The following is a 22767-nucleotide window of genomic DNA, read 5'->3' as shown; positions in this document are numbered from 1 at the left end:
CAACAACAAACCAGCCCTAATCCCTCAAAAAAAACCTAAACCAATACAATATGAAACTATAAAGAAAAGTTCCAGCCTCAACCTGTCCCCAGAAACTACAAACCAACCCTGTCAATCCTGCCTCACACAGGACAATTTGTTATGCCTCTGGGCAGACAAGATTGTTGGCTTTCCATCCTGAACCCAGCTTTGCAAAATCAAAACACCCCTGGAGGAAGCTGTAACTCTTCCTTAGCTAGAGGAGAGTTAAGCTCATCATAGCAATCTGTTCTAAGCCAAATCTAATTGCTACTTGAATGATCTGAGTGTTTGATAAATGCCCTTGTTAAGAGTGGCTTTGGATCAGACTCACCCATGCAGACTGGGAAGTGAGCATTGGCTTTATCCCAGATTAGTTCATCTTATGTGTACAGTCATCACCCTGTAGAAATGCATTCTGCTGTGTAGTCCTGCTAAGAGACCTGGAGTTTGAGGCAACACCAGCATGTTACAAATATTTCTGCTGTCCCAAAAATGTCCCATCATGCCCCAAGTCCAGTCATTGTGCCTGTCAACCGTGTCAAGACCCACACCAGTCATGTCAGTACCTCTAACAAAGGAAGTGATTTAAAGTTTGGTTTGATTGCATTACTGTGGGACTGTTGTGATCTTTGAATAGGTAAGCCCACACGTACCCAGCACTTCACTTGTAAACCTCTCTGCCACAATGTTTCTGAAGTCTCTTCAGCATTCTTGGCTGTAACTCTTGAGTAGTTTTAGCTACCTGAGCTCTTGGGCAGACCCATGAGGATTTGTAAGGGAACTGTAATCCATGCATACGTGGATCCATTGCATATTACTAACAGGCTTGTTACAGTCTTCCTGAGCACTTAGCAAAGCTCAGAAGCAGATCATCTACCCCACCTTCCCTGAAAGACTTATTTATCAATCAAAGAAAGAAGCCCAGTCTGAAAATACTGCTTTCTAAACTCCAAACACATGTGCAGGGTGCTTGCAAGGCTCTGCTTTCTGTATATTAAAAACAGAACTAAACAAAATGATAGATGATCAGAAAAGCAGAAACAGCTTTGGAAATGAGGGTTTGTTCTTTCCACTGAGGAAGGTATGTGATAGCATTTCAGCTGAGCTACCCCATCAGGTTGCTAAGGCAGCTCACAGAGAGACCTGTAAAGGAACAGTTGATCCATGCACAGTCCCAGCTGGCAGAAGCTTAGTTGTCGATGGAGTAAGCGTTGGTTCTGACCAAGGTGTTATGTCTAGAACTGTAAGACATGTCTTCATATACTGAATTTGGTTTTCTTTTCTGGAAATATTTCTTCACCTGCAAAACAGACCAGGCAGCCATTCAGAACAGAGCTTGGAAAGACCCCAACCAAGGAGTCCATTTACATCTTAGGAGTCTGGTTGTTTGAAGTGGAAATGTACTTTCAAATTTCCTTTCACAATGAGGTCTTAGAGAATTAGGTGGAAATTGTCAACCTATTTATTTAACTTTCTATTGTCAATTTGACATGACTACACACATCAAGTTCTTTAAAAAGTTGAATGTAACTGTATCCCCAACATAAATAAAGCTTGTACTTAGTTTGTTAGTCATAATTCGAAAGACCAGCATCTACCAGGACTCCTGGCTTTGTCAGAATGATGTTATAGGGCTGGTTTTTAGCAGTACTGAAGCCATATGTGGAGGAACAAGAGAAAGGCCTGGCCTGTGAATCATACTCTGCTGATTTTGAATAATCGTTTTGGAGCAGAAGGATGTACCACTATTTCTGGGCACTCTCTACTGAATATTAATGTAAATAAACCCAGCAAAGGAAACATTTCTTGGTTGCCTTCTTTTTTCCCTAGGACAGGCAAAAATTGTACTCCCTTTGTACAGTTTTTACCAGCAAGAGTTTACAGCTGGGAGACCTTAACCAAGGGCAAAGAGGAGACAACAGAAAGCCATGATTCCTTACAGTTATCAAATGTTTGATTGACTCAGTTGCTATTTACAACTAATATCAAAGGCACATATTCACTCAACCCAGAGCTGGTTTTGCTTTGGCTTTGTAACACCATACTTACATCAACATGGTACAGGGCACAGCAAGTCAGTGCACAGAGCAGTAGCACTACTATGATGATAAGAACATAGCTGACCCAGGAACTGTTACTGCAGTCTTCCTGCTCCACTCCTGCATGCAAAATTATTGCTGTTATCAATATGAAGAAGGAGGATTCTATTTTTGCTGTTAAAAAAGATTAATTACTGGCCAGCCAGGCACATGCATCATCCCATCAGTGTTTTCTCTGGCATTGCCTGTGCTCTTCCAGAGGCTGGTGATGACTACAGGTCAGGGAGGAACTCTCTCCCAAAGCAAGAGCTTCCATTCCACTTATCAGAAGTTGGAGCCCACGCTCATAAGGGAAACAGAAAGTGTTTTACTGTAGTATTAAAGCAATAAATATTGAGGGCTCTGACAGGAGTATATAGGAATTGCATATCAGCTAGATTGGCAAGCAGCACAGAAGTAGGAAGATATTGTGGTCTGAAATACATACCCTGAGCAGAGCAGTGCTACTGGAAAGAGTTACAGTTTTGTAAAACCTCAGCTAATGCATATCTGAACTACATAAGATGTTAAACACTCTGCTTCCCTGATAGGCACCTGCCATTCTCCCCAGCTCACATTACTAGGTTGTTGCATCAGTTATGGCTGGCAGCACAGAATGAGACCACAGTCTTCTCTGTAGACTGCAGATAGATCCTTTGCAGCTCTTAGGGCCTATGCAAACCTTATTTTAGTTATCCAAAGATCTCACCAAAGCCCAGAGTTAAATTGCACCAGTAAGAGTGAAGTCAAGCACTCTACTGCTGGTTTTGTGTTCTTCTTAGCAAATGGTTACAACACAATCCTGAAGAAAAAGGAAAAACCCAAAGCCCTGTTTTTGGAACATACTCTCACAGCTTGCTGTGTGTTACAAGGGGGTGTGAGATCATCTCAGCTATTATCTGTGGTGCTTCAAGTAAATGCCTGAGGACTTATTCTGTACTCCTTAGTGTTTTAGACACAAAGGCTTGCTATAGAGAATGGTTTCTAAAAAGAGGTTTATGTGACATGAAGGTTTGAGAACGGACGCTAAAAATACTGATTCATTCCCTCAACCTGACAGATTATTCACAGCCACACTGAGGTGCTTGTTGTCTGATTTTGACTTTTTAAAAACAAAACAAAAAAAAGATGGGGATTACAGTGAGTTTTCTTTTTTTATAGCTCCCCTCTGGTTGTATGAGGCAGGTGCCTGTTTCTGTGTCCTAGTACAAGAGGGTGCAGAGGAGCGCACACTCAGAGAGCTCTTTCCCAGGTACTGGAAGAAGTCTGGCCATGCATTAGTGCTTTACCTGTCCTGAATAAAGCCATGCAAGCTTTTAGTTCACCTTCTGTATCACAACATGCCTAGAGTTATTTAGGATTAAACAAGCAAAAGGGTAGTACCTTTAATCAGTAAGATGGTGCCGCTTCGACTCACTTCGAGGACAGAGGAATTCTTCAGCACACCAGCACATATATAGACACCACTGTCATTTTCCTCTAAGTTGTTGAGAGTTATCACTATTTTCTTTTCTTCCTTTAAATACTCCAAGCGCTGAGCAAAGCCAGGAGCAATAGTTGTATTCTGATGTGAAACATAAAGCACTCTTTCAGGCTGCTCGTGAGTCTTGAGCAAGTAGATCCCTTGATCCTCATGTGAGCTTTTCAGGACACATGTAATGTTGATAGCGTGGCCTGCCTGTGTCTTGACATAGAGTGGTGACTGCTCAATAACTTTGTTTTTAGCTAAAAACAAGAGAGATTAATGGCTACCACAGGCTTATGCAGTGCATTTTAACTAAGGAGCAAATGCTGAGGTCAAAACCAGAAAGAACAGACCACAAAACTTTAGGTAGAATGACTTCTTTAAAAGGCTTCTTTTACATGTCCTTTGAGATTTTAAGTACACCCTGGCATGTTCTCCTGCCCCAGCATCTGCAAGTAGGACTGACTGAGTCGGTTTAGCTGCTTCTAAAGGTCTGTTCCTTTCGACATTAATGTGGATGAGAAAATGAAGACAGAATTTATCCCATTTGTACCTGGGGAGGTTGTAAGCATCTTAGGGAAGATCAGAATGAAAAAGAGATTGAATAATTTGTAGAAATGGTACATAATCAACCAGATGGAATTGAATTGAGACAAGAGAAGCCTAAGGAAGGACATGATGTCTTTGTAGATATAAATGACTGTTCCAGACCCAGCAATCAACAAGGTTTCACGTGTCTTTGGGACAGGAAAGCAAGAAAATGAATTTTTGGCCAAGTTGTCTCAGATTAGATGGTCTTATCAGAAAGGCAGGTATGTAGAGGAATAAGCTGCCAAAGAATATTGCAGATGCAAACACCTTCTAATGCAAAACAAGCCCCAAACAAATCTTCCATTAACTAGAAATGACTGCCACAGGGAGAACTTGTGCCCATTCAACCGTTAAGAAGTGAAATAACCTCACATCCCTTTATCCATTGATGCCTAGTTTGCAAACTCTGCCTGGCACCAGCTGCCAATTTGCCCTTTGAGATAAAATAGTAAAAGCCAAAGAATTTCGCAAAAGAAAACCCACCAACTACCAAAAAAAGGGCTCATTGCACTGCTAGTTATTCAGAAAGATTTGGAAAGAGCTCCAGGTCCTCACAGTTTCCAAACTGCTGCAGCAACCTCTGAGTCATGTGAAAATCTGTAGCTAGGATTAGATTAGTCATGAATCAATGTTCTAGAGGTTTTCTATCTAATGTGTTTGCTTCACCTTTTCAGGGAACACACCCACACTTTCCTTTAAATCAGAACTTTACCTAAGCAGACATGGGTAAAGTTCTGTCTGACTTTCCCTCTCATGCTTTCTTCCAATGTTTGATTTAAAATCCATATCAGTATTTGTTAATTCATGACACAAAAGGTGGAACTGTAATACCTTTCACCACTACTATGGTTGACTTCTCAGTCAGCCTTTTGTGACGGTCATTGATTAAAATAAATGTAGTGCATTGGTAGACATTGGAATCAGATTCCTGTACATTGTGCAGAGTTATCCTGAGTTTGCTGCCTTCCTTTGAATATTTGATGCGATTAGCCAAAGCAGGAAAGGTTTGTACTTTGTTCTGTTTGGAAACATGAAGCACATTGATTGGCCATATGCTAGTTGTTAAGTACATTCCCAATTCATTTGCTGAACTGTTCAATGAGCAAGTTATGCTGATGGAATCTCCTTCCAAAACACTGATAACATCTGTTGACTGTTCATTTTCTCCACCTAAAAATAAGAAATGCAATTGAAAATATATTAGAGTTCTTCTTGACCTATTAATATCGAAGCAGTGTTCAAAAACAGCTACTCCATCAACAGAACCACTCTGTAAAATGGGGATTTAACATTGCTATCCCTGTATAAATCACCATCTCTTGGCTGCCCTGAAACCTACAGCACATTTCATGCTCACTGGGCTGAGAAACTCAACATCTCTCCAAAGCTTAAAAGGTCTTGGCAAGGAAGGCTTCTGTCACTCATGCAAAGAATTTACCCTGCTCTGTAGATTCTCAATATGATCCTCAAACCCAAACTCTGTCCAGTAATAGAAATTGGTCAGGCATCTAAATCTGGAATTCAAAGGTATCAACAAATGGCAGAGAATGAAAGAAAATTACATCTTTTCTTCTTTTTTTTTAAAGTCTTAAAGGAGACTTTAAGCATCATCAGGAAATGGGATGATGTAGCCTCTTAGGAAAAGAACTGCACAGGGTATAACTGCAGCCTGTATTAAGCAACAAAGGAATGGAAATAAAGGAGATCTTCTGAGTCCTCTAACGACCTCACTATCAAAGGAAACTGCACAATAAGTACTTATGCAAGGAATAGTGAGGAACAGATAGATCAAGTGGGAAACATCTACAAGAAATTACATTAAAAGCAAAGGAAGAATAATTACATACAGAGTATTGCCTATCCAGGACAAACAAAGGAGAGAAAGGGTAGAATTATTTAGTTCAGGCATGCACACATACTTAAATCAATTTAGTTTACTAAAGGGTCACAGAAGCCCAACACAGAAAGACCAGACCATGAGAATTTAGATACAGTAGAACAATGCAACCTGATCATACATAAGCACATTCCTCCTGCAATGCTTGGAGAAGAAATTCAGGCAACAGGAGTTGTCAGCACACCTTCCAAAGCAGCAGAGAAATGAGGTGCTGGAGAAGCACAGAGCACTCAGCCTTTACAAGCAGGGAAAGAAAGCCCAGGAAACTCCTCTCCATCAGCCTAAAATCACTGATGTACCTCTAAGCTGACCCAAACTTTCATGGTCCAAGAACCCACGCAGCTGAACAGAAGCAGCCGCAACCCATCAATTGTTTTCTCTAAAAGATCAGGGCAGAAGTTCAAGGGTTCAATTATGTTTGCAGAAATCAGTATTAACTCCTCAACTACCACTGACTAAAGAATGGCAAAGACACTCAAATATTCTCACAAGTTTCACTGCATCTCCCTTCCAGACGTGCTGGTTTACGGATAACAGATTTTTTCTCAGGTCATCGTCTTTGCTGGTTGTTGCCAGTGGTCATGGAGTTGAAAAAGGGCTGACTGTTTAGAGACATCTTTTTCCTCAGCCTGTTTTTGTCTGAGGTTCACACTGTTTTCCCCAAGTGTGCCTCCAGCTTGTACTCTCAACAGCTACACTATTCAGTAGTAGATATTTCTGGTAAAGTTTTATTACAGCTTTTAATAATTATGCCCGTAGTAATTATCAATATTCATTTCTATACAGTAGTGGGCTGCCCCTGTCAGCCTTAACAATACACATACAGTTCATACTGAATGGTTGGGAAAGCAGCTTCCACTTCTTTCTACAGAGAGTAACTTCTGTGTAAAAAAGTTCTGATCACATATTTTTTTTAAACAAATCTCATTCTATCACTTCAGAGAATGTTTTACAAAGCTCCTCCTGGCTTTGCTACTGGTGAATTTGCCAGGAACCTGTTTGAGACAACAGACTGAGGAGTTAAATATGAAAAAAGAAAGACAGAAAACATGAAACTTGTGAAAAGGAAGGGCATCTGTGTTGTACGTACCGTTCTGGCCAGGGAAGCATGAGAGAAGCAGAAGAAAGAGTGATGCAGTTGGAAGACAAGACATCCACATCATTTTCAAAAGCCTTTTAGCTGGTCTCTATTATCTGACTGATGAGTTAAAGGGCTGTGTGCCACAAGCTGGCCTGTTCTGTTCCAGCTACATCAGTTGTCTATTAAAAGAAGTCAGCCATGTGCTGCTTTTGTCTTAGTACCACAAGAGAGAGAGAGGGAGGAGAGATTTCTTGAGAGGTACAACTTGGTGTTGACTTCACAGTTAAAACGCCCACAGTTTCCTACTACTGAACATCTGAGGGCAGGATTAGAAAGACTCTATGATGAGCATCTACCTTCCCTCTACAGCTAACTGAGGAAAGGTAGGCTCAAAGTTGCACTTCACAATGCTAAAGTCAGTCAAATATCTCCCGGTTTTGACCTTACTGGAAAGGTAGGTGCTTGGTACAATCAATTCTGTCAGCGTTCCCACAGGCATAGCAGCCTGCCTGGTTAGTGGCCTTGAATGCAGAATTCTTAGCACTGTAAGGAGTAAGTAGATGAGAGATGCTCCATTACCTCAGGCAAACCTTAAATTATAATACTAACCCTGCTCCCAAAACTACAGGTTTGATGTGCACCTTGGCAATGACAACGTTTGTCATTTCTAAGTGCCAGCATGGCCGTGCCTCACGCATGCCTCCTGGCTTCACATTTAACACATTCTGTAGTGCCTGCAGCACACAAAAGCTGCTCAACACCAGCAGCAGGGAATCCTGGCAACAGTTCACAGGTAGCTCCTACTCCCTCTCTAATAGGATGCTCTTCTTGCAGGTACTGTTCTCTGTGTGAATACACTGGGAAAAGGAGCATTCCTGAAGAGATTCTTGAATGCTTGAAAGCTTTCATCAGTTCCATCAGTTACTGTAAAGAAAACAGTGAGATGTGAAATGAACTTTCCATTAGCCCTACAAAATCTCCCTTATTGGATACAAAAGCAGGTGACAAAAGACATTTCTTACTCCTTGTCTTTGCTTTTGCAATATTTAAGAAGTGGATTATGAGATTGGGAATCATGTCAGGGTGATGCTTGGGAAGGAGATGAGCATACCAAATAACAACACAATCAACACAGGGTTACCAAGGAATTACCAGTTTTAAACTGTTGTTTTATTGTGATGAGTATAACAACACAAACCACAAAAGAAAAGCAACTGAAATGAAATGATAACTATCAAATGATGGCATTTGGTGAGTCAGACTGCTTAGTATCTTTACTATATTTTTATTTCATAAACAAAAATTTGCCTATATTTGTATATTGCAAAGCAAAACAATGCAGTTGCTTAGAACAAACACTCTCACTCTTTAAAGCTGTTGATAACAGTTTTTCCTGAGATGTGGGATGATTCAAGTCTACCAGCACAACACAACTCGAGAAGGGCAGAGTGAAACAGTTGGTAGGGATACCTCTGACTATCACAATCTGCATAATCTTCAGAAGAAAGAAGAGATGGAAAGGAAAGTTCTTGAGTGACCCATAAAGATCAGTCTGTGTCTTGAACCTTGTGACTATTTCAGCAAAGCAACTGTCACTGGGCAGAAGTGTCCATATAACCTTTCCTCTCAAAACATGTCCAGCTCTCTGGCCCCAACTGGTGTTGAAGAGTAGAAATAAATCTGCACATCGTGAAACCCAAATCCCTCAAGTTAATACAATGTGAACTCTCAAACGCCACTTTGTTCCTGTGCCAAAGAACTCAAAATCTGAGTTTACACCAAAACTACCCAATGCCAGCTATCAATTTGACCATATATATACACACATAGATTTTTTTCAACAGATATACATAGACACATTTGTTTTTCTCATCAAAAGACCACACAGAAGAACTACCTTCAATTTTAAAGCAATATTTTTCTAGGTATAGGAAAATACTGTGTTTATGACTGGAAATCTCCAGAAGCACAGTTTACAGGTTGACTGTGTAAGCTGGACCACTTGGCACCTCCTCAAAGGCACCCACAGCGACAATTTGGAGCAGAGGGAAACAGAACCAAAAGTAACATCCTTGATAGCTGCAATGGGGTCAGAAAGTGAAAGACCTGACTTGAATGCTCCTTTCCCAGACTTTTGTCCCAAACAAACCTCTTCCTCACTCATTTTACACAGAGCTCTGCTCTGTTGAAAGATTACAGCAGTCCTGTTCTGGGGAAAAAAAAAAGGGGAAATGCAGTTGTTCTAAGGTAATGTATAAAGAGAAAAAGTGTTTTTTCTACTCCTTGCAGAGTCTGGATTCTTTACAGGTAATCTTAGCTGTGCCTTATCCAATAAACAGATCATAACATTCATCATGCTACAACAGGGTTCACAAGTGGATCAATCAAAATATTCAGTAGATGTTTAAAGCCTTTGAATAGCTGGGGATTACCATCTCTTCATGAAGTTCTGGCTGCATTCCACCACATCAAAATTGAAAAGATAAATTCAACAAATAGCTGAGAGTTCAGTTAAAAGGGTATCTTAGATCAGTAAAGTCCCTACTGGGAGGGGAAAAAACCCAGCTGACGACAGCACTGGGCTCCTGTGCCAAAGAAGAGCCACATTTAAGCACAGAAGGCATTTCTGCATTTGTAAAATAAATTACTAGCATATTTTTGGATGTTTTTCATTATGAACTTTTCCTTTCTGACTTGTTTGCAGCAAATTCCAAGAGTTACACTACATCCTACGAGATTTCCTGATGGAAGTTTTTAGCTCCAGCTTTACGGGTAATAAAACCACGCAAAAACGATTCTGCAGGTATCCATACTGTTTCATGGAACTGCTTTTCCAGTTGTGCTGCTGCTGATTTTTGCTCAGAAACCTAAAACTACATTAGTTCTAATGCAAACTAGTGGTTATTCGAATCACTGGAAGATGACGTAGCACCTGTGAACTACCCATGGGGATCCCCAAAGTGCAGGTTTCATTCCATACTGTCTGCATGCAGGATACACAAAGCTGTCTTCAGATATAGAAATATTGTAGTCTTTTCTAATAAGGAAACAGAGCAGGTACATCAATTTGCTTTTGTAAATACTGGAGTCACTGTTGAAAGTGTCCAACACTAAAACTGACAGAATTCTGACCTAATTTGTCAGGGAGGTTGATACAATGTTCTGTTCAGCCTGGGAGGGGGCTGTGGCTTCCATGACCCAATGTCATTTCTGAAGGAGTTGGGTATAGCCCTCCTGTCCACCCTTGCACAGGAACAAGGACACAAAGGAGATGTCCTCAACCTACAAGTGGTTGCAAAATCAAATGTTTGTTCAAAAGGCCTCTTTAATTCAACAAACCAGTCACCTGTAGAAAATGCTCTCTCTTACAGACCACCTGAGAGTTAAAAAGAATAAGGACATATGGGCCTGCTATGAAACGGGAGACATGCAGAGAGCCTCTGCCTCTAACACATCTTTCCTGAGCACAGACATAAATCTCTGAAGAATTTCAGATGAAGTCAGTTTCAACCCTGAAAACCACTGAGAGCATTGAGCTGGTTTAAACCAGCTGAGCCAGCCACACATTTTGCAATGACTGCTGTAAAACAGCAGGAGAGGATGGGAGATCCAGGAAGTTTCTCATGTTGTTCATGAAGGCCTTGAGCTGGGCAACCACAACATCTGGTACCAAATGAGCTCTGTTTCTTCAGTTGAACACTGTACATCATCACTGAGGAGCAGCTGCTGGCATACAGGTCTGATTTCCTCATTGGTGGATGTTTTTCAAATAGATGTGAAGTTCTGTGAGTCAGCACCCTTTTTGTATTTCCCAGCAGCTGCAGAATTGAATGAAAAGGATCCATGAGCCCATCAAAGGCACAAGTTGACTTTGGTGAGAATTATAATCCAGCTGCCTGTATTTAAGCCTGGAGATCTGGAGTGGGAATTCCTCAGAGCAGCTACTCTGTCCCTTCTGCTACTGGACAATCTTTTGCTCTGAAAGGTGAAAGAATTGCAGCTTCTTTACCCAGAAAGTTCATGTCATCTCTGCCCTGGCTGCTGTGGCTTATCAACCTGTGCTTAGGCCAGGCCTGAAACATCACTGGGCGTTACATCACAGGGCAAGATCTCAGGGGAGCCACCAGCCATAATTTTTTTACCTGTCACACCAGTGTATCTATTAATATGTCTTAATACAACAACTGCAGTGAGACTTGTGTTATCTTCACTGGGTTTTGCAAACCCTTGTGTAACTCTTGTTTTTCATAGATAGACTCATGATGTATCTAACCATAGATGGGATCAAGGGGGTCTGTAAATGATCAACACATGAGTACTGGAAACACTGCAAAGTCATGCAAGGCCTAAACTCTGACTTGAGTCTCTGACTTGATGCAGAGAGGAAACGGACTCCACTGAACATGATCCTAGTAAAACACATCTAGTGCTTCAGTGAACACCCTCCTGGCACTGTATTGGTGTGATTTCATCATTTACCATAATGAAACCTCCAAAAGTCAAATCTTACCATTAAAAACCTGTTGGAGCACTAGGACACGACCTAGGAAAAGAACAGCAAAATAGGACCAGTGTTAGCAAACATTTCCTTAGTATAATTAAAACTAACAGGCTTGCAGATGTCTTTCCCCAATTTACATTTATCTGAAATTCCTGAGCAACTCACTGATCTCCATCTCAAACAAATCCACAGGCCCTGTGTGCTCTCCACAAATCCCCACCATGTACGGCACGGGGGATACACGAGAGCACAGTTGCATCCTAACTTCTACACTCTGCTGTAGCACAACTATTTCTGAAGTGAGAGGTGGTTTAATATTATCTCACTTTACACTGCAGTCTGTGTTGTGAGAGAGGAGGGGAGAGCAGATGATGGTACAGAGGAAGGCAGATATTTCCAGATGATTTTATTCACACGACTCTCCATCTTTCCATGAACATTAGTTTGCAAAACAAACTTCCCCCTTTGCAGATGGTTAATGAAAACATTCTTTTACAAATAAAGTCATTTTAAAGAGCCATTTCAAAACTGTCACATTAGTGGGTACACTGGGAGTGGGAGCCATCCACCCAAAGGACCTGTCAGCCCATGTCAGGAGGTTCAGCAGGCTCCTGTGCTGGGACGTGTCTCTACAGGGGAAGCTGCACAGTGACGTTGCAGTCAGACTGCCCCAAGGAACTGGATCCCACTGGGGTAAGGCTGAGTGGGGCCATGGCTTGGCTGTGTTGCTGCAGCAGTGAGGAGATTCACTCTGTGCTTGTTTTTCATAATAAAGCCATCTGACTGGGGACTATGTCATGGCACCAAATGCAGAGGTGGAGTTCACAGCAGCTGTTAGCCCAGCCTCCCCTTCACAGTCAATATAATTTAGCAACTTCATAAACCATCTTATGGAAATGAGATCCAGCCAGAAACCCCTGTATGCTTTTCCCACTAGCAGTGCAGCTGGCAAGGCCTGTTACCCACAGGCAATGTAACATCTTCTCAGACTGTACCTTGACCGTTTCGCTTCTGTCGGACACAATACACTGCCAGTGCTACACAAAGGCCAAGAATCAGTAGTGTAGTGACAATGCCAATGCTGCTCTTTTGGTTGACTAAATGTTGAGGATTATCTGCAGAGTAGGAAAAAACAGAGTCCAAGTGAATCAGGTGGGTCAAGAAATGAGCCTGCCTCAAGTACTACCTAGGAAGAATTGGGCATGGTGCTTCTGCACTGTACTCCAGAAAAGCTGATCATGAGAAGGAGTTGATGAATGAGAGTATCACAATGAAGATACCTGTAACAAAAGAATGTCTCTATCAACCTTCAAAACTAATCATTGACTCCACAGCACAGCAGAGACCTCTGAACATCTATCTCATGAGGATCCCCTCTCAGGTAAAACTGTACACATCCAGCTATCTGGGCAAAACTCTCTCAAAGCAAAGAACAAACAAACACCTGAAGAGGTTAATGGAGATATCTCTCACCAGGGATTTCAGCTGTTGATCTGCTGGTTTTCTCATCTAGCATTTCAGTGTAGCACATCAGAGTACGGTTGGGCACCAAGATGTTCGTCTCTGCTTTACAGCAAACTTTAATCTTCCCTATAGTGCTGTCACCTTCCCACCTTTGTGAGGAAGCTGAAAGGAAAAAACAAGTTTTAGTTATAAATATGGATCATTTATGAGATCTTAAATCAAGGGTTAAAAAGGTTAAAGATGTTAATAAGTTAAAAAATGAATCCTTCGTGTACCACAAAAAATTGGAGATTGCTGCAACCATGTTTAATTCACCAACTGTTCAAATCAACCTGTCATCACTTGGATTTTCTTCTCACTACAGCTGATGAACTGCTCTGTGACCCAATGGTGGGAATCTTCAAATTTGAAAGCAAAAATGTTTTCACATGTAACTGAGAACATTAAAACATTTGTAAAAAGCTTATCATTACCTTTTTGCAATTAAAAAGGTAATTAAAAATCTATTAAAATACTAATGATTACAAAAACTTGCAGCTCTCATTTACCCACAGGAATCAAAGGAGAGGAACGAGCAAGATCAGCAGCTGTATAAATGTCAGAGACCCCAGAGGGCATCTCCTGTCTATTGTGCTTGCCACTCTGCCATTATACAGCTTTGTCCTCTTCTAAGAGATTCTTGAAAGCTCATTGCTACCTACACATCCCACACTCAGCACATCCACCTGTTCCCCTAGCAAGGGATACAGGCACTCCCATCTACAGCAGATTCCAGTTTTTGCTATGCAGGTTGTAGTGACATCTAAGCTGTCTGTATTCAGTGTGTACATAGGTATTTGGCAGTGGTAAGCACAAATCCAGGAGACAAAAGGTTTACCAGTGGTCAGAAATGTAATACACTAGGCTGAACAAAAGCATATGTAGGTTGAGGATTTTCTCCTGTTTTCTTCTGTCAGTAATAAGATTAGAAAGCTCTAAGTGTAACAGGAGAGGTAACGAAAGCTGCTTTCAGAGAATCATCTACAGCCATGAGGGCAAAGTCAAATAGGTACACATATTCAATCAAACGATAACTAGGAAAATGTCACTGACTTGGCTGAAAGTCAACTCAGATGGGGGTCAATCCACTTGGACACGTTCCTGTGCCCTCTGCTGGAAGGGAATCTGCTTTAGCAGGGGCTTGGGCTGGATGAGCTCTGCAGGGTCCTCCCAACTCTCACCACTCTGTGATTCTGTGAAACTACGTGGTGGGTCAGGTGGCACAGGTGAAGATTTGCCCTTTTGGAGACACTTGGTAAATGTCCTGACAGGCATTTTGCTCTCTGATTTTGACAGTTTTGTGAGAAGGCTGGACAGATTACTCCTGGTTATTGCCTGAATTGTACACAAGAGCAACAGAGAACAGCCCTTTAGGCCAGAGCTGGATTTCTGTGTGTACTCCCTGAAGCAGACAGGATTCACTTGTTGCAAGCTGGCACAGATTTTGACCATAAGCATTGCTGTTGCCAAAACAAATCTCCAAAGTATCTTTATAAATCAGGGTGACATGAATTTCTCTGAATGCATATGGGTGTTGTTTCAAGCAATGTTTGACCTGAGGCAGTTTAATTAATTTTGGTGAATTACTTAATGACTTCCTTCACAAAAAACACCCTCATTTTGACAAATTAGTTTACTCATTAATCTCACTATCTGCCCAAATCTATAACAGTTCATTTCATGACTGAAATATGTTTCCCAAATGTTGATAGCCAAGCTCCCAGTAGAGCATACCTCCAGGATCTGGGATGCCACATGAGTCTCCAAGTCCCGTGTCTTTTTGCCAGAAGATGGCATAAACTCCTCCAGGCACAGTATTTTCTTGCAGAAAGCACATAACAATGTGTGTTTCATTGGTCTCCAACTGAATTACTTCATTTGAGAATTTCCTGTGCTTGGTTTCAGCAATTTTTGCAAAGCCTGCATAATCACTTGATTCACATATCTCACTCTCACAGTCTTTACAGTGGTAGACTGTCACAGCTGTGTTGCCAGAAGAAGAGTCTAGTGTCTCCTCAGTGTGGTTGTCACTGGACATGGCAATAACTAAATGAGAAAACAAAGACAATTTATTTTCTACCCCTTTCCTCCCCAGACTTTTAGTGTGACAGCCCCAGGAGACATTGTGTGCAATTTTTGTATGGTGCTGGGCCCAGCCCTCAAAAGAATTTTTGGTGTAGAAACACAACATAATTCCCTTGTTGCTGTCACTGGGGTTTTAACTGGGAAGATAGCAACTTAAAAGTGAGTTGAAAGATATTTCTCTTGTTGAGCTCAGAGGTCCTCTGCCCAGAAAGGCTCAGATGAATCATCTGTTCTTATTTTCTTCCCTTCAGAAACCCCTTGACACAATCCTATCAGGTCTATCTCCAATTAACATCCAGATCCCAGGAGATATGACATGCACAGTTGAGCTGCCAGACTGCATACAGCTGGCTGCAGAGTCCCAGGTTCCTGATACCCACTCGGTTTCATGTTCCTGTAGGCAACAGTTTTACAGTCAAGCCAAAATGCACCAGCAGCCTGGCTGAGGTGATGGAACATGCTGGTGCAGGGTGCTGAGAGCTTACAAAGGGGTTTTATTCATTCAGACTCTCCTGGTAAAGAGATAAGTCCTCTCTTAAGATAAAGTCTTCTCTCCTTTGAGAGAGGATTCACCTCACTCAACTTCAGACAGACTCAGAAAGTTACCCCTCACAAGTCAGATCCAGGCCAAATGAATCAACTTTCACCTTCTTAATTTCTCCTCTTAGTGGTTTTGTGGTCTTAGTTTTAACTGAACACAACTGAGCTTTCTAACAACTAGTTTTTAGCTACTAACATGCAGTGATAAACATTGAGATCAGAGAGACTCACTTGAACAGGGAGCTGCAACAGTCAGAAGAAGGAAACATAAGCAAATGAAGTGGAAAGATTCCATCAAGGCTGTCCTGGGAGCTTAGCTGCAGCAGTGCTGGATGCTCTCCTAGATCCTCCACAATCCCAGGGCAGGCTCACCAGGCTTCTCCCTCAGTCATCTCCCTGTTTGGACAGTAAATGCAGTGTTTAGCATCCATTATCTCTATCCAATCAAAAAGAAAATGACTTCAAGCCAAGTGCTGTGAAACTTCTAGCCAAAGCAGTGCTCATGCTCCTCAGCTGCTACTACACTCTAAGATGGCTTTTGCAAATGCCAAACCCACACCCCTTTCAATCTCTGAGCCCATCACAGCAGTGGAAGATATATGGTCTTCCTCAGAGAAGTCTCTCCTGAGCCTGCTGGACAGGAGGCTCCATGTCCAGGTTCCCCAGGCTCCTCAAGGCAGCCACCCTGCACACATCACTTAGTAGTACAGGCCATAAATAACAACTTGCTGTCACTTCCAAAACACATTAAAAAACCAGTCAAGGAAGATGTTTTGTGCTGAATGGATGTTTTGCATGACCTAAGACCAAATCTTTATTGTCAAATTGAATTATATCTTTACTTTAGAAGACCTCATGGGAAATATCTCTTCAAATTAAATGAACAAACAAACAAAAAAACTTTGTATTTCTTTCCCATAAAAGATCCTGGATTTAGTCAGAAACTCATCCTCAATCATTTCAATACAACTATCCTGAGTATGTGAAATATGCTTTAATAAAACATAACTGTCACTTTCCAAAGGAGAAAAGAAATATCTGGAAAATTCACTTAACTTCTCTCCCCAGCCTAGCTTTGGGAAACACAAACCAAGGCTTTGTCCCTGGGAGATTTTTGTTAGAAGCTTTCATTACAACAACTTTTTTGGATGTAACCACCTGAGAAGTATCTTGAAGAGGCTTCAAAACAATTATGTAATAACTTTTCAGCAGTAATTACTAATGGCTTATCAAATGGCATCTGTGCTAGTCTAGAGCTGCTGAGACTCTCACCCCAATTCCTAGAACAGGTGAGACAGGAAGAACACAGCCAAAAATGAGCCCTTTCCAGACAGGCTAAGGAGGCAATCTGAGCTCTGGGGTAAATATCTGAGTGCTCCAAGCTTTAGACACACAGGATCAGGCCAAGGAGATACTGGACCAAGCCAAGGTCCAGGTGCTGTTCCACATGTACCCATAAAGGTCTGATCCATCCACATCCACGTCACACCAGGGACCAATTCTGCCATTTTATACACACAGGGCTCCTTCCTATTTGTATAACTTTGTATACTCTTCTCCTTGCCCCATCAAGCATTAACAACACCCAGAGCACCACATGAGCTCAGCATCTTTTCTCATCCTCTTTCCATATATTTAAAAATCTTTCTGATCACTTTGATTTTGGGTGGTTTGTTTGGGTTGGGGTTTTTTTTCCCCAAATGATATCAACCAGCACCATTTTACATGACTCATGTTATCCTGTCTCCTGCTTTGCAAAGCACCAGTTAACAATACTAGTGCCTCCCTCTGCATGGGTGAGCAGAATGCCCAGACGCTGCCCAAGGTACCCTTCAAATCACTGAATCACAAATTATTGAGGTTGGAAACACCCTTAAGATCACCAAGTCCAACGGTTAACCCAGCACTGCCACAGCCACCACTAACCCCTGTCCCTCAGCCTCATGTCTATGTGTCTTTTAAATACCTCCAGAGCATTTTATCTCCTTGCTCTCATCAGAGCACGTTCCCCAGCTTCATGCAGTATTTACAGACCAGCTACAGCACCTCTGGCAGAGTTATTTTCCCAGAGTTTAAGGACAATAAGTGTGGATTTTTTTTTCCCCACTATTTTTCAGACTGAAGTCTGCATCTTCTGTCCTCATTCATTCTGAATCTTCTGTCCTCGTTCATTCTGCATCTTCTGTCCTCGTTCATTCTGCATCTTCTGTCCTCATTCATTCTGCCTTCTCCTCTCTTTTGCAGACTTCTTGCCTCATCCTTGCCTCTCCTCTCATTCTGTTCAAGCATATCTCCCTTCCTTTTATCTTTGGTAACATTACTTCCTACTCCTCTTCATTTTCAAAGCCAGAACACTATCCACCAAATCTCTACCATCTTTACCCCTCCCACTGGCTTGTCTTACAATCCTCTGTTTTGGCAGGGTTTATGAGAGTTTTCAGCTGTCTTGGCCACCTCCTGCCACCAGTTTTAAAATTACTTTAACAATAAATCACTGAAATCTCAAATGAAACATACTTCTTTGGATAGAAAGTATTTTTTTCACCAAGTGTTTTTTCCTGCTTGCCTTTCTTTTCAAGGTAATACAAACCTTTACTTTTTAGAGCAACTGAAGTTGTCTACAGAGCTGTAACAAAGCAATGCCAGATCCTAACAGTGTAAAGTAACAACCATGAGAATCCAGAACTCCTTCTCCGAACATCAACCATTCACTCCTAGCTGATAAGCTTTTCCCAAAGGCTACCTGACCTCACTGGCTGAAGGAAGCTGCTTTAACTAGAAACACAAAATTGAAAAGCTCAGGGAGGTCTTTGGGGTTTGTTTTTGAAAAGTTCTATTTGAGTAAAAATCAATAACTGAAACTCTCTTGATAGAAAACACAACACAATAAACAACCCCAGTGTTCACCAAAACAAGATGGTGAGTCATTAATGCAACAACATCACCTCTACCATCTCTCAAAGGTAAAAGCTGATGACCTTGAATATTCTGATTGGACACCTGCATTTTCCTACTCCAGCCCAAGTTCAACCAGTTCATTCCCTTTCCAATGTACATCCTCAGACCTACCAACCTCTGCCTCTGGCACAACTCAGCTGGGGCTGTCCCTCCAGCAGGGACCCCCATGGTGACAAGACATGGGTCACCCACAGTCCCAGCCATGGAGCAGGCAGTAGAGCAGAGCTGCTGCCCTGGGCTTTGGAGGCATTTCCCTCTCCAACTGACTGTGAAGCACATCTGGTGCTTCCAAGCCTCAAGCCACATGAAGCACATCCAATGCTTCCAGATCTGGTGCTGTTCTCAAACTGGAAGCCCTGCATTTCCCTGCCTCTTCTCTCTCTTCCAGCCACACACGCTGAGGATCTATAGCTTTATCAGCACTTGAGCCTATGCCTCACATGGGCAGGCAGAACCATCTTGGTGGAATAGTGCAAGATTGATCTGGTACCCTCAGTATTCCATGAAGAGGAATTCAGTTCCAAACACTTCAAAGAAAATGGAAGGAAATAAGGAAGCAACAAAATGAAAGATAAAGAACTTCAGAAGATCCCATAGATTTTTTTCCTCACTCTTAAGTTCCTTCCTAGAAAAGGAGGAGAATTGACATAAGAGGTAGGGCTTTTTACGACTTTGAATACCAGTCTCACCTGTTGATATGCTGGATACGACTCTCAACAAGCTTTTGCAATTAAAACAAAGGTAACCAAAATCACAGAAAGGGAGAAAGCTGAGCAAACCTTTCAGCACAGTTTGCTTCCTCAGTTCCAACAAGCCAGTGCAGAAAGTCCTCAGCAGGACACTGTGCTTGAGCTGAGAAATCTCTATCAAAATCCTAAGAGTGAAGCACACAGCTTTTCAGGAACTGCTCTTAAAAACATATTCCACAGGAATCATTAGAAAACACAACTAACATCTTATTTTCTGCTTGCAGCACCTTAAGGGAAGTAGAACGAACCCAATTTCCTTACTGACTGTCACTTTCTGTTTTGATTCCCTGTTTTGTTTTTGTTCTGAACAAAACAAAACTGAGGAACCACTCCCCACAGGTCCCTTTTGGGTGCAGAGAAGTAAGTCCAGGGCAAAAATTGCCCAATCAGCTGCAGGAGTGACAGCTTCTCCTTGAAAAGGGAGACTGTTGTAAAGGTTTCTACTACAACCTTCCTGGCAAATTACCCTTTATGTGCAAGTATTACCAGGATGGCAGTTTTGAAAAGGAGTAGCAAAACATGTTAAGGAGCTACAAGGGAAAAGAAAAGAAGTGTGTGGGGGAAATGATTTGGCAATTACATGAAGGTCAAAATGATCTAAATAGTTTTATTCTATTCCTTCAGTGGTCACTCACGCTTACATAAAAGGACACTCACATTTTTGCACTCACACAAGCAACTTGAAAGCAGTTCAGAGCTGCCTGAAAGTTGCCAGTCAGGGCTATAAAAAGCAGAGTTATTTCCTGAGCAAGATCACGCACCCAAAGCAACACACACTCTTCCTCATGGGGATAACATGCAAGCTTTCTGCCACTGAACTTTTCAGTGCTTGTCTGTAAATGCCTACTTAAAAAGAGCAGCAGCAACAATTTGTAAGAGAAGACTGGCTGTTAAGACAGGATCTCTTAAAGAAGAATAGTGGGGAACTTGTAAAGAAGAAAAGTGGGTACCTCAAAATGTGTTTGTGTCCGAGGAAGCCTTTGTGCCTCTTCCTTTCCCTTCTCCATGCACACGAGCAGCTTTTCCAGCTCCCAGTTCAGCTCCTCATCCAGAGATCTGCACAGGACATGCAGCAGCCTCTTGGATCCCAGATTAAAAAGGGAACACCAGTGGTTTCTTTTTCTTTCAAGAGCAATTGGATTTTCACTTTCACTTCTCCGGGAGCACAGGGCAGCAGTGCCACTGAGCAGTGCCAGCAAGGTAAGTCCACACTGCTGCATGGGGAAAAAAATCACAGCCCCCAGAAAACCTCCCAGGAACCTGCTTATGGGTACCTGAATAGTAAATTGCAACAGGGATGTGAATGGACTCTAGTTAGGTGCTAACTTGCCATACAAAGGATCCCAGTGCAGGAGATCCTGCAGTGCTGGACTGAACTCAGAATATCCCCTGTCAAGGTTCAGCATGGAAAAAGATCTTGTCAAACCATGACTGAAGTTGTGCCCGCTGTATAACTTGGCATGAGCAGTTGGGACCAGGGGGCAGAGGGTCTTCACAGCCCTTGGTATATCAAAGAAACTTCACTAATTCCCAGACAACAAATAACACTCATTGGCCTTGGCAAAGCACTTTAAGATTGATGCTACAGGTATTCATTTTTCAATTTACCACTTTTACATTTGCTCTGTAATCCAGCAAATGCCATTTATTAGCTCTGACCATGGAATGGAGCCTTCAAGGACCTGTTGTGCAGTATTTCACACACTGTGCTCTGCTGTGCTTCGGTTTTATCTTCTCTGCAGGGACCAACAGGGCTTCTTTAAACAATGCCTTCCTTACTTCCCTTACCTCATATCCTTTCTCTGGGTAGGACCTGGGCTGGCCTGGAAAGATCACCTCCAGCTCATACACAAGGCTTCTAGATCTCTGAAGGACAAGTTAAATATTTACTTCAGCAAATCAACAAATGTGTATATCAGGATCAGGAATTAAACCCAAGGCTATGCAGCCACTCTCTCAGTAGGTCATAGGGCTGCTATTTTTTTCTTCACAGGCTGCCACTCTGGCTGTCAGCATAGTTAAACAGTGACTTCACATTGAGCTTGTTAAACACAAGTGTTTCTGCTATTCACAAATAGTTCAGACAGCCAAATTCACACATACTAAAAGAATGTCTGCAGCTGACGCTAGCCACAGCCATTTGTTTCCTATTGCCTTATTTATGGTTGTTTTCCAGGGGTTTTTTGCTGGGAGACATCTGTGTCTTCAGCAGGGAGTTTCCTACTCCCAGTGAAGGGGAAAGTGAGGAGAGGGAACACTGTACCCTCACACCATCTGCTTGGAGGCTGCATCTGGGAGCACATCCTCCAGTAATCAGGCTCAAGGAAAAGCAAAGCAAGGTCCCAGTCGACTAGGGCACAGCACAGATACCACACAAGAGCATCTTCAAAACAGCATTACCATAGCAGCTGCAAGATCCCCTATTCTTTCCTTCCTGGGTTCCTTTTCTCCTACCTTCTCCCTAATTTCAGTAACTTGCCCAGTCTTGCTCTCATCTGATGTGCCTACCTGCCCTTTCATGTCATGCCTGCACATGCTTAGTTCAGCTTTTCTGGAAAGCTTTTCCCTTCTGACACAAGCAGCAGCTAAAAGATGACAAGCCCATGCATGAAGCTTTACATTCTATGAAAAGACACTTGGCAAAGCATGTTCTTGTTTCTCAGAGATTTTAAAGATGAGAAGAGTGTGAGACTCTTATTTCAAGAGCTGTGAACATCCCAGTAAACAAGATTTGCTGTATATTGGGAAAGTGGAAAAGCACTGACTCCAGTGTAACCCCTGCGCCTCTGCTGACAAAACCTTTCCAAAGAGAAATGAGAACAAATATGAAAATGTCTTCCACAGGTAACTCCAGGAAGGGATACAGTTGTCCTACCCTTGTAGGCTTCAAACAATTTGCTATCCAAGTTTGCATTCAGTCTTCTGAGGAACTCTACAATAAACAGGAGAAAAAGAGGGAAAGAGGCTGATACACTTGTGCATGAAGACTGTCTGTCCAGCATCTTTAAATCACACCATCCCAAACTGTAAAACAAAGACCCAAGAAGCTTTATCCATAATAACACTGGCATGAGCATTTTGAGAACTAGGCGAACCATAAACCAAGAGATTTTTAAACATAACTCTGAGATTAAATCAACAAATCAATACTCCACAAATTAGAGATGAAAAGCAAATCTGAATGACAGCAAGAGGCAAGAAGTGCTGTGCCTTCCATTGGCTTTATTGGGAGGCCTAAGCTTGAGCATCCTTCTGCACTGGGAGCTTCCTGACTGGTTCAAACACAGAATAAGAGACA

At 42.0% G+C, this 22767-nt stretch overlaps 2 protein-coding genes across 3 annotated transcripts; both read right to left on the bottom strand.

Annotated features, from left to right (window-relative positions):
* Window positions 1-1186: 1186 nt before the first annotated feature.
* LOC133627221 (uncharacterized) lies at window positions 1187-7632 on the bottom strand. Its single transcript, XM_062011179.1, has 5 exons — window positions 7581-7632; window positions 4987-5325; window positions 3483-3824; window positions 2071-2180; window positions 1187-1321 (listed from the first exon to the last, which is right to left on the bottom strand). Exons 1-5 carry the CDS (start codon window positions 7630-7632, stop codon window positions 1211-1213), a joined length of 954 nt encoding a protein of 317 aa, XP_061867163.1. The 3' UTR covers window positions 1187-1210.
* Window positions 7633-8289: 657 nt separating this feature from the next.
* LOC133627194 (uncharacterized) lies at window positions 8290-20609 on the bottom strand. Of its 2 annotated transcripts, none has more exons than XM_062011047.1 (7): window positions 20420-20609; window positions 15994-16158; window positions 14872-15183; window positions 13108-13260; window positions 12630-12749; window positions 11644-11676; window positions 8290-11111 (listed from the first exon to the last, which is right to left on the bottom strand). In XM_062011047.1, the coding sequence occupies exons 2-7, from the start codon at window positions 16055-16057 to the stop codon at window positions 11092-11094; spliced, it is 702 nt and encodes a 233-aa protein (XP_061867031.1). In that variant the 5' UTR covers window positions 16058-16158; window positions 20420-20609; the 3' UTR covers window positions 8290-11091. The 2 variants fall into 2 exon arrangements, with proteins under 2 accessions (XP_061867031.1, XP_061867030.1); XM_062011046.1 differs by having other exon boundaries at window positions 8290-10951.
* Between the last annotated feature and the right edge of the window lie 2158 nt (window positions 20610-22767).

The sequence above is a fragment of the Colius striatus genome, chromosome 18 (assembly GCF_028858725.1).
Source record: "Colius striatus isolate bColStr4 chromosome 18, bColStr4.1.hap1, whole genome shotgun sequence".
In the NCBI taxonomy this organism is placed as follows: Eukaryota; Metazoa; Chordata; class Aves; order Coliiformes; family Coliidae; genus Colius; species Colius striatus.
Note: the sequence above shows the minus strand (reverse complement) of the source record. Positions and strands in the feature narration are given on the sequence as shown.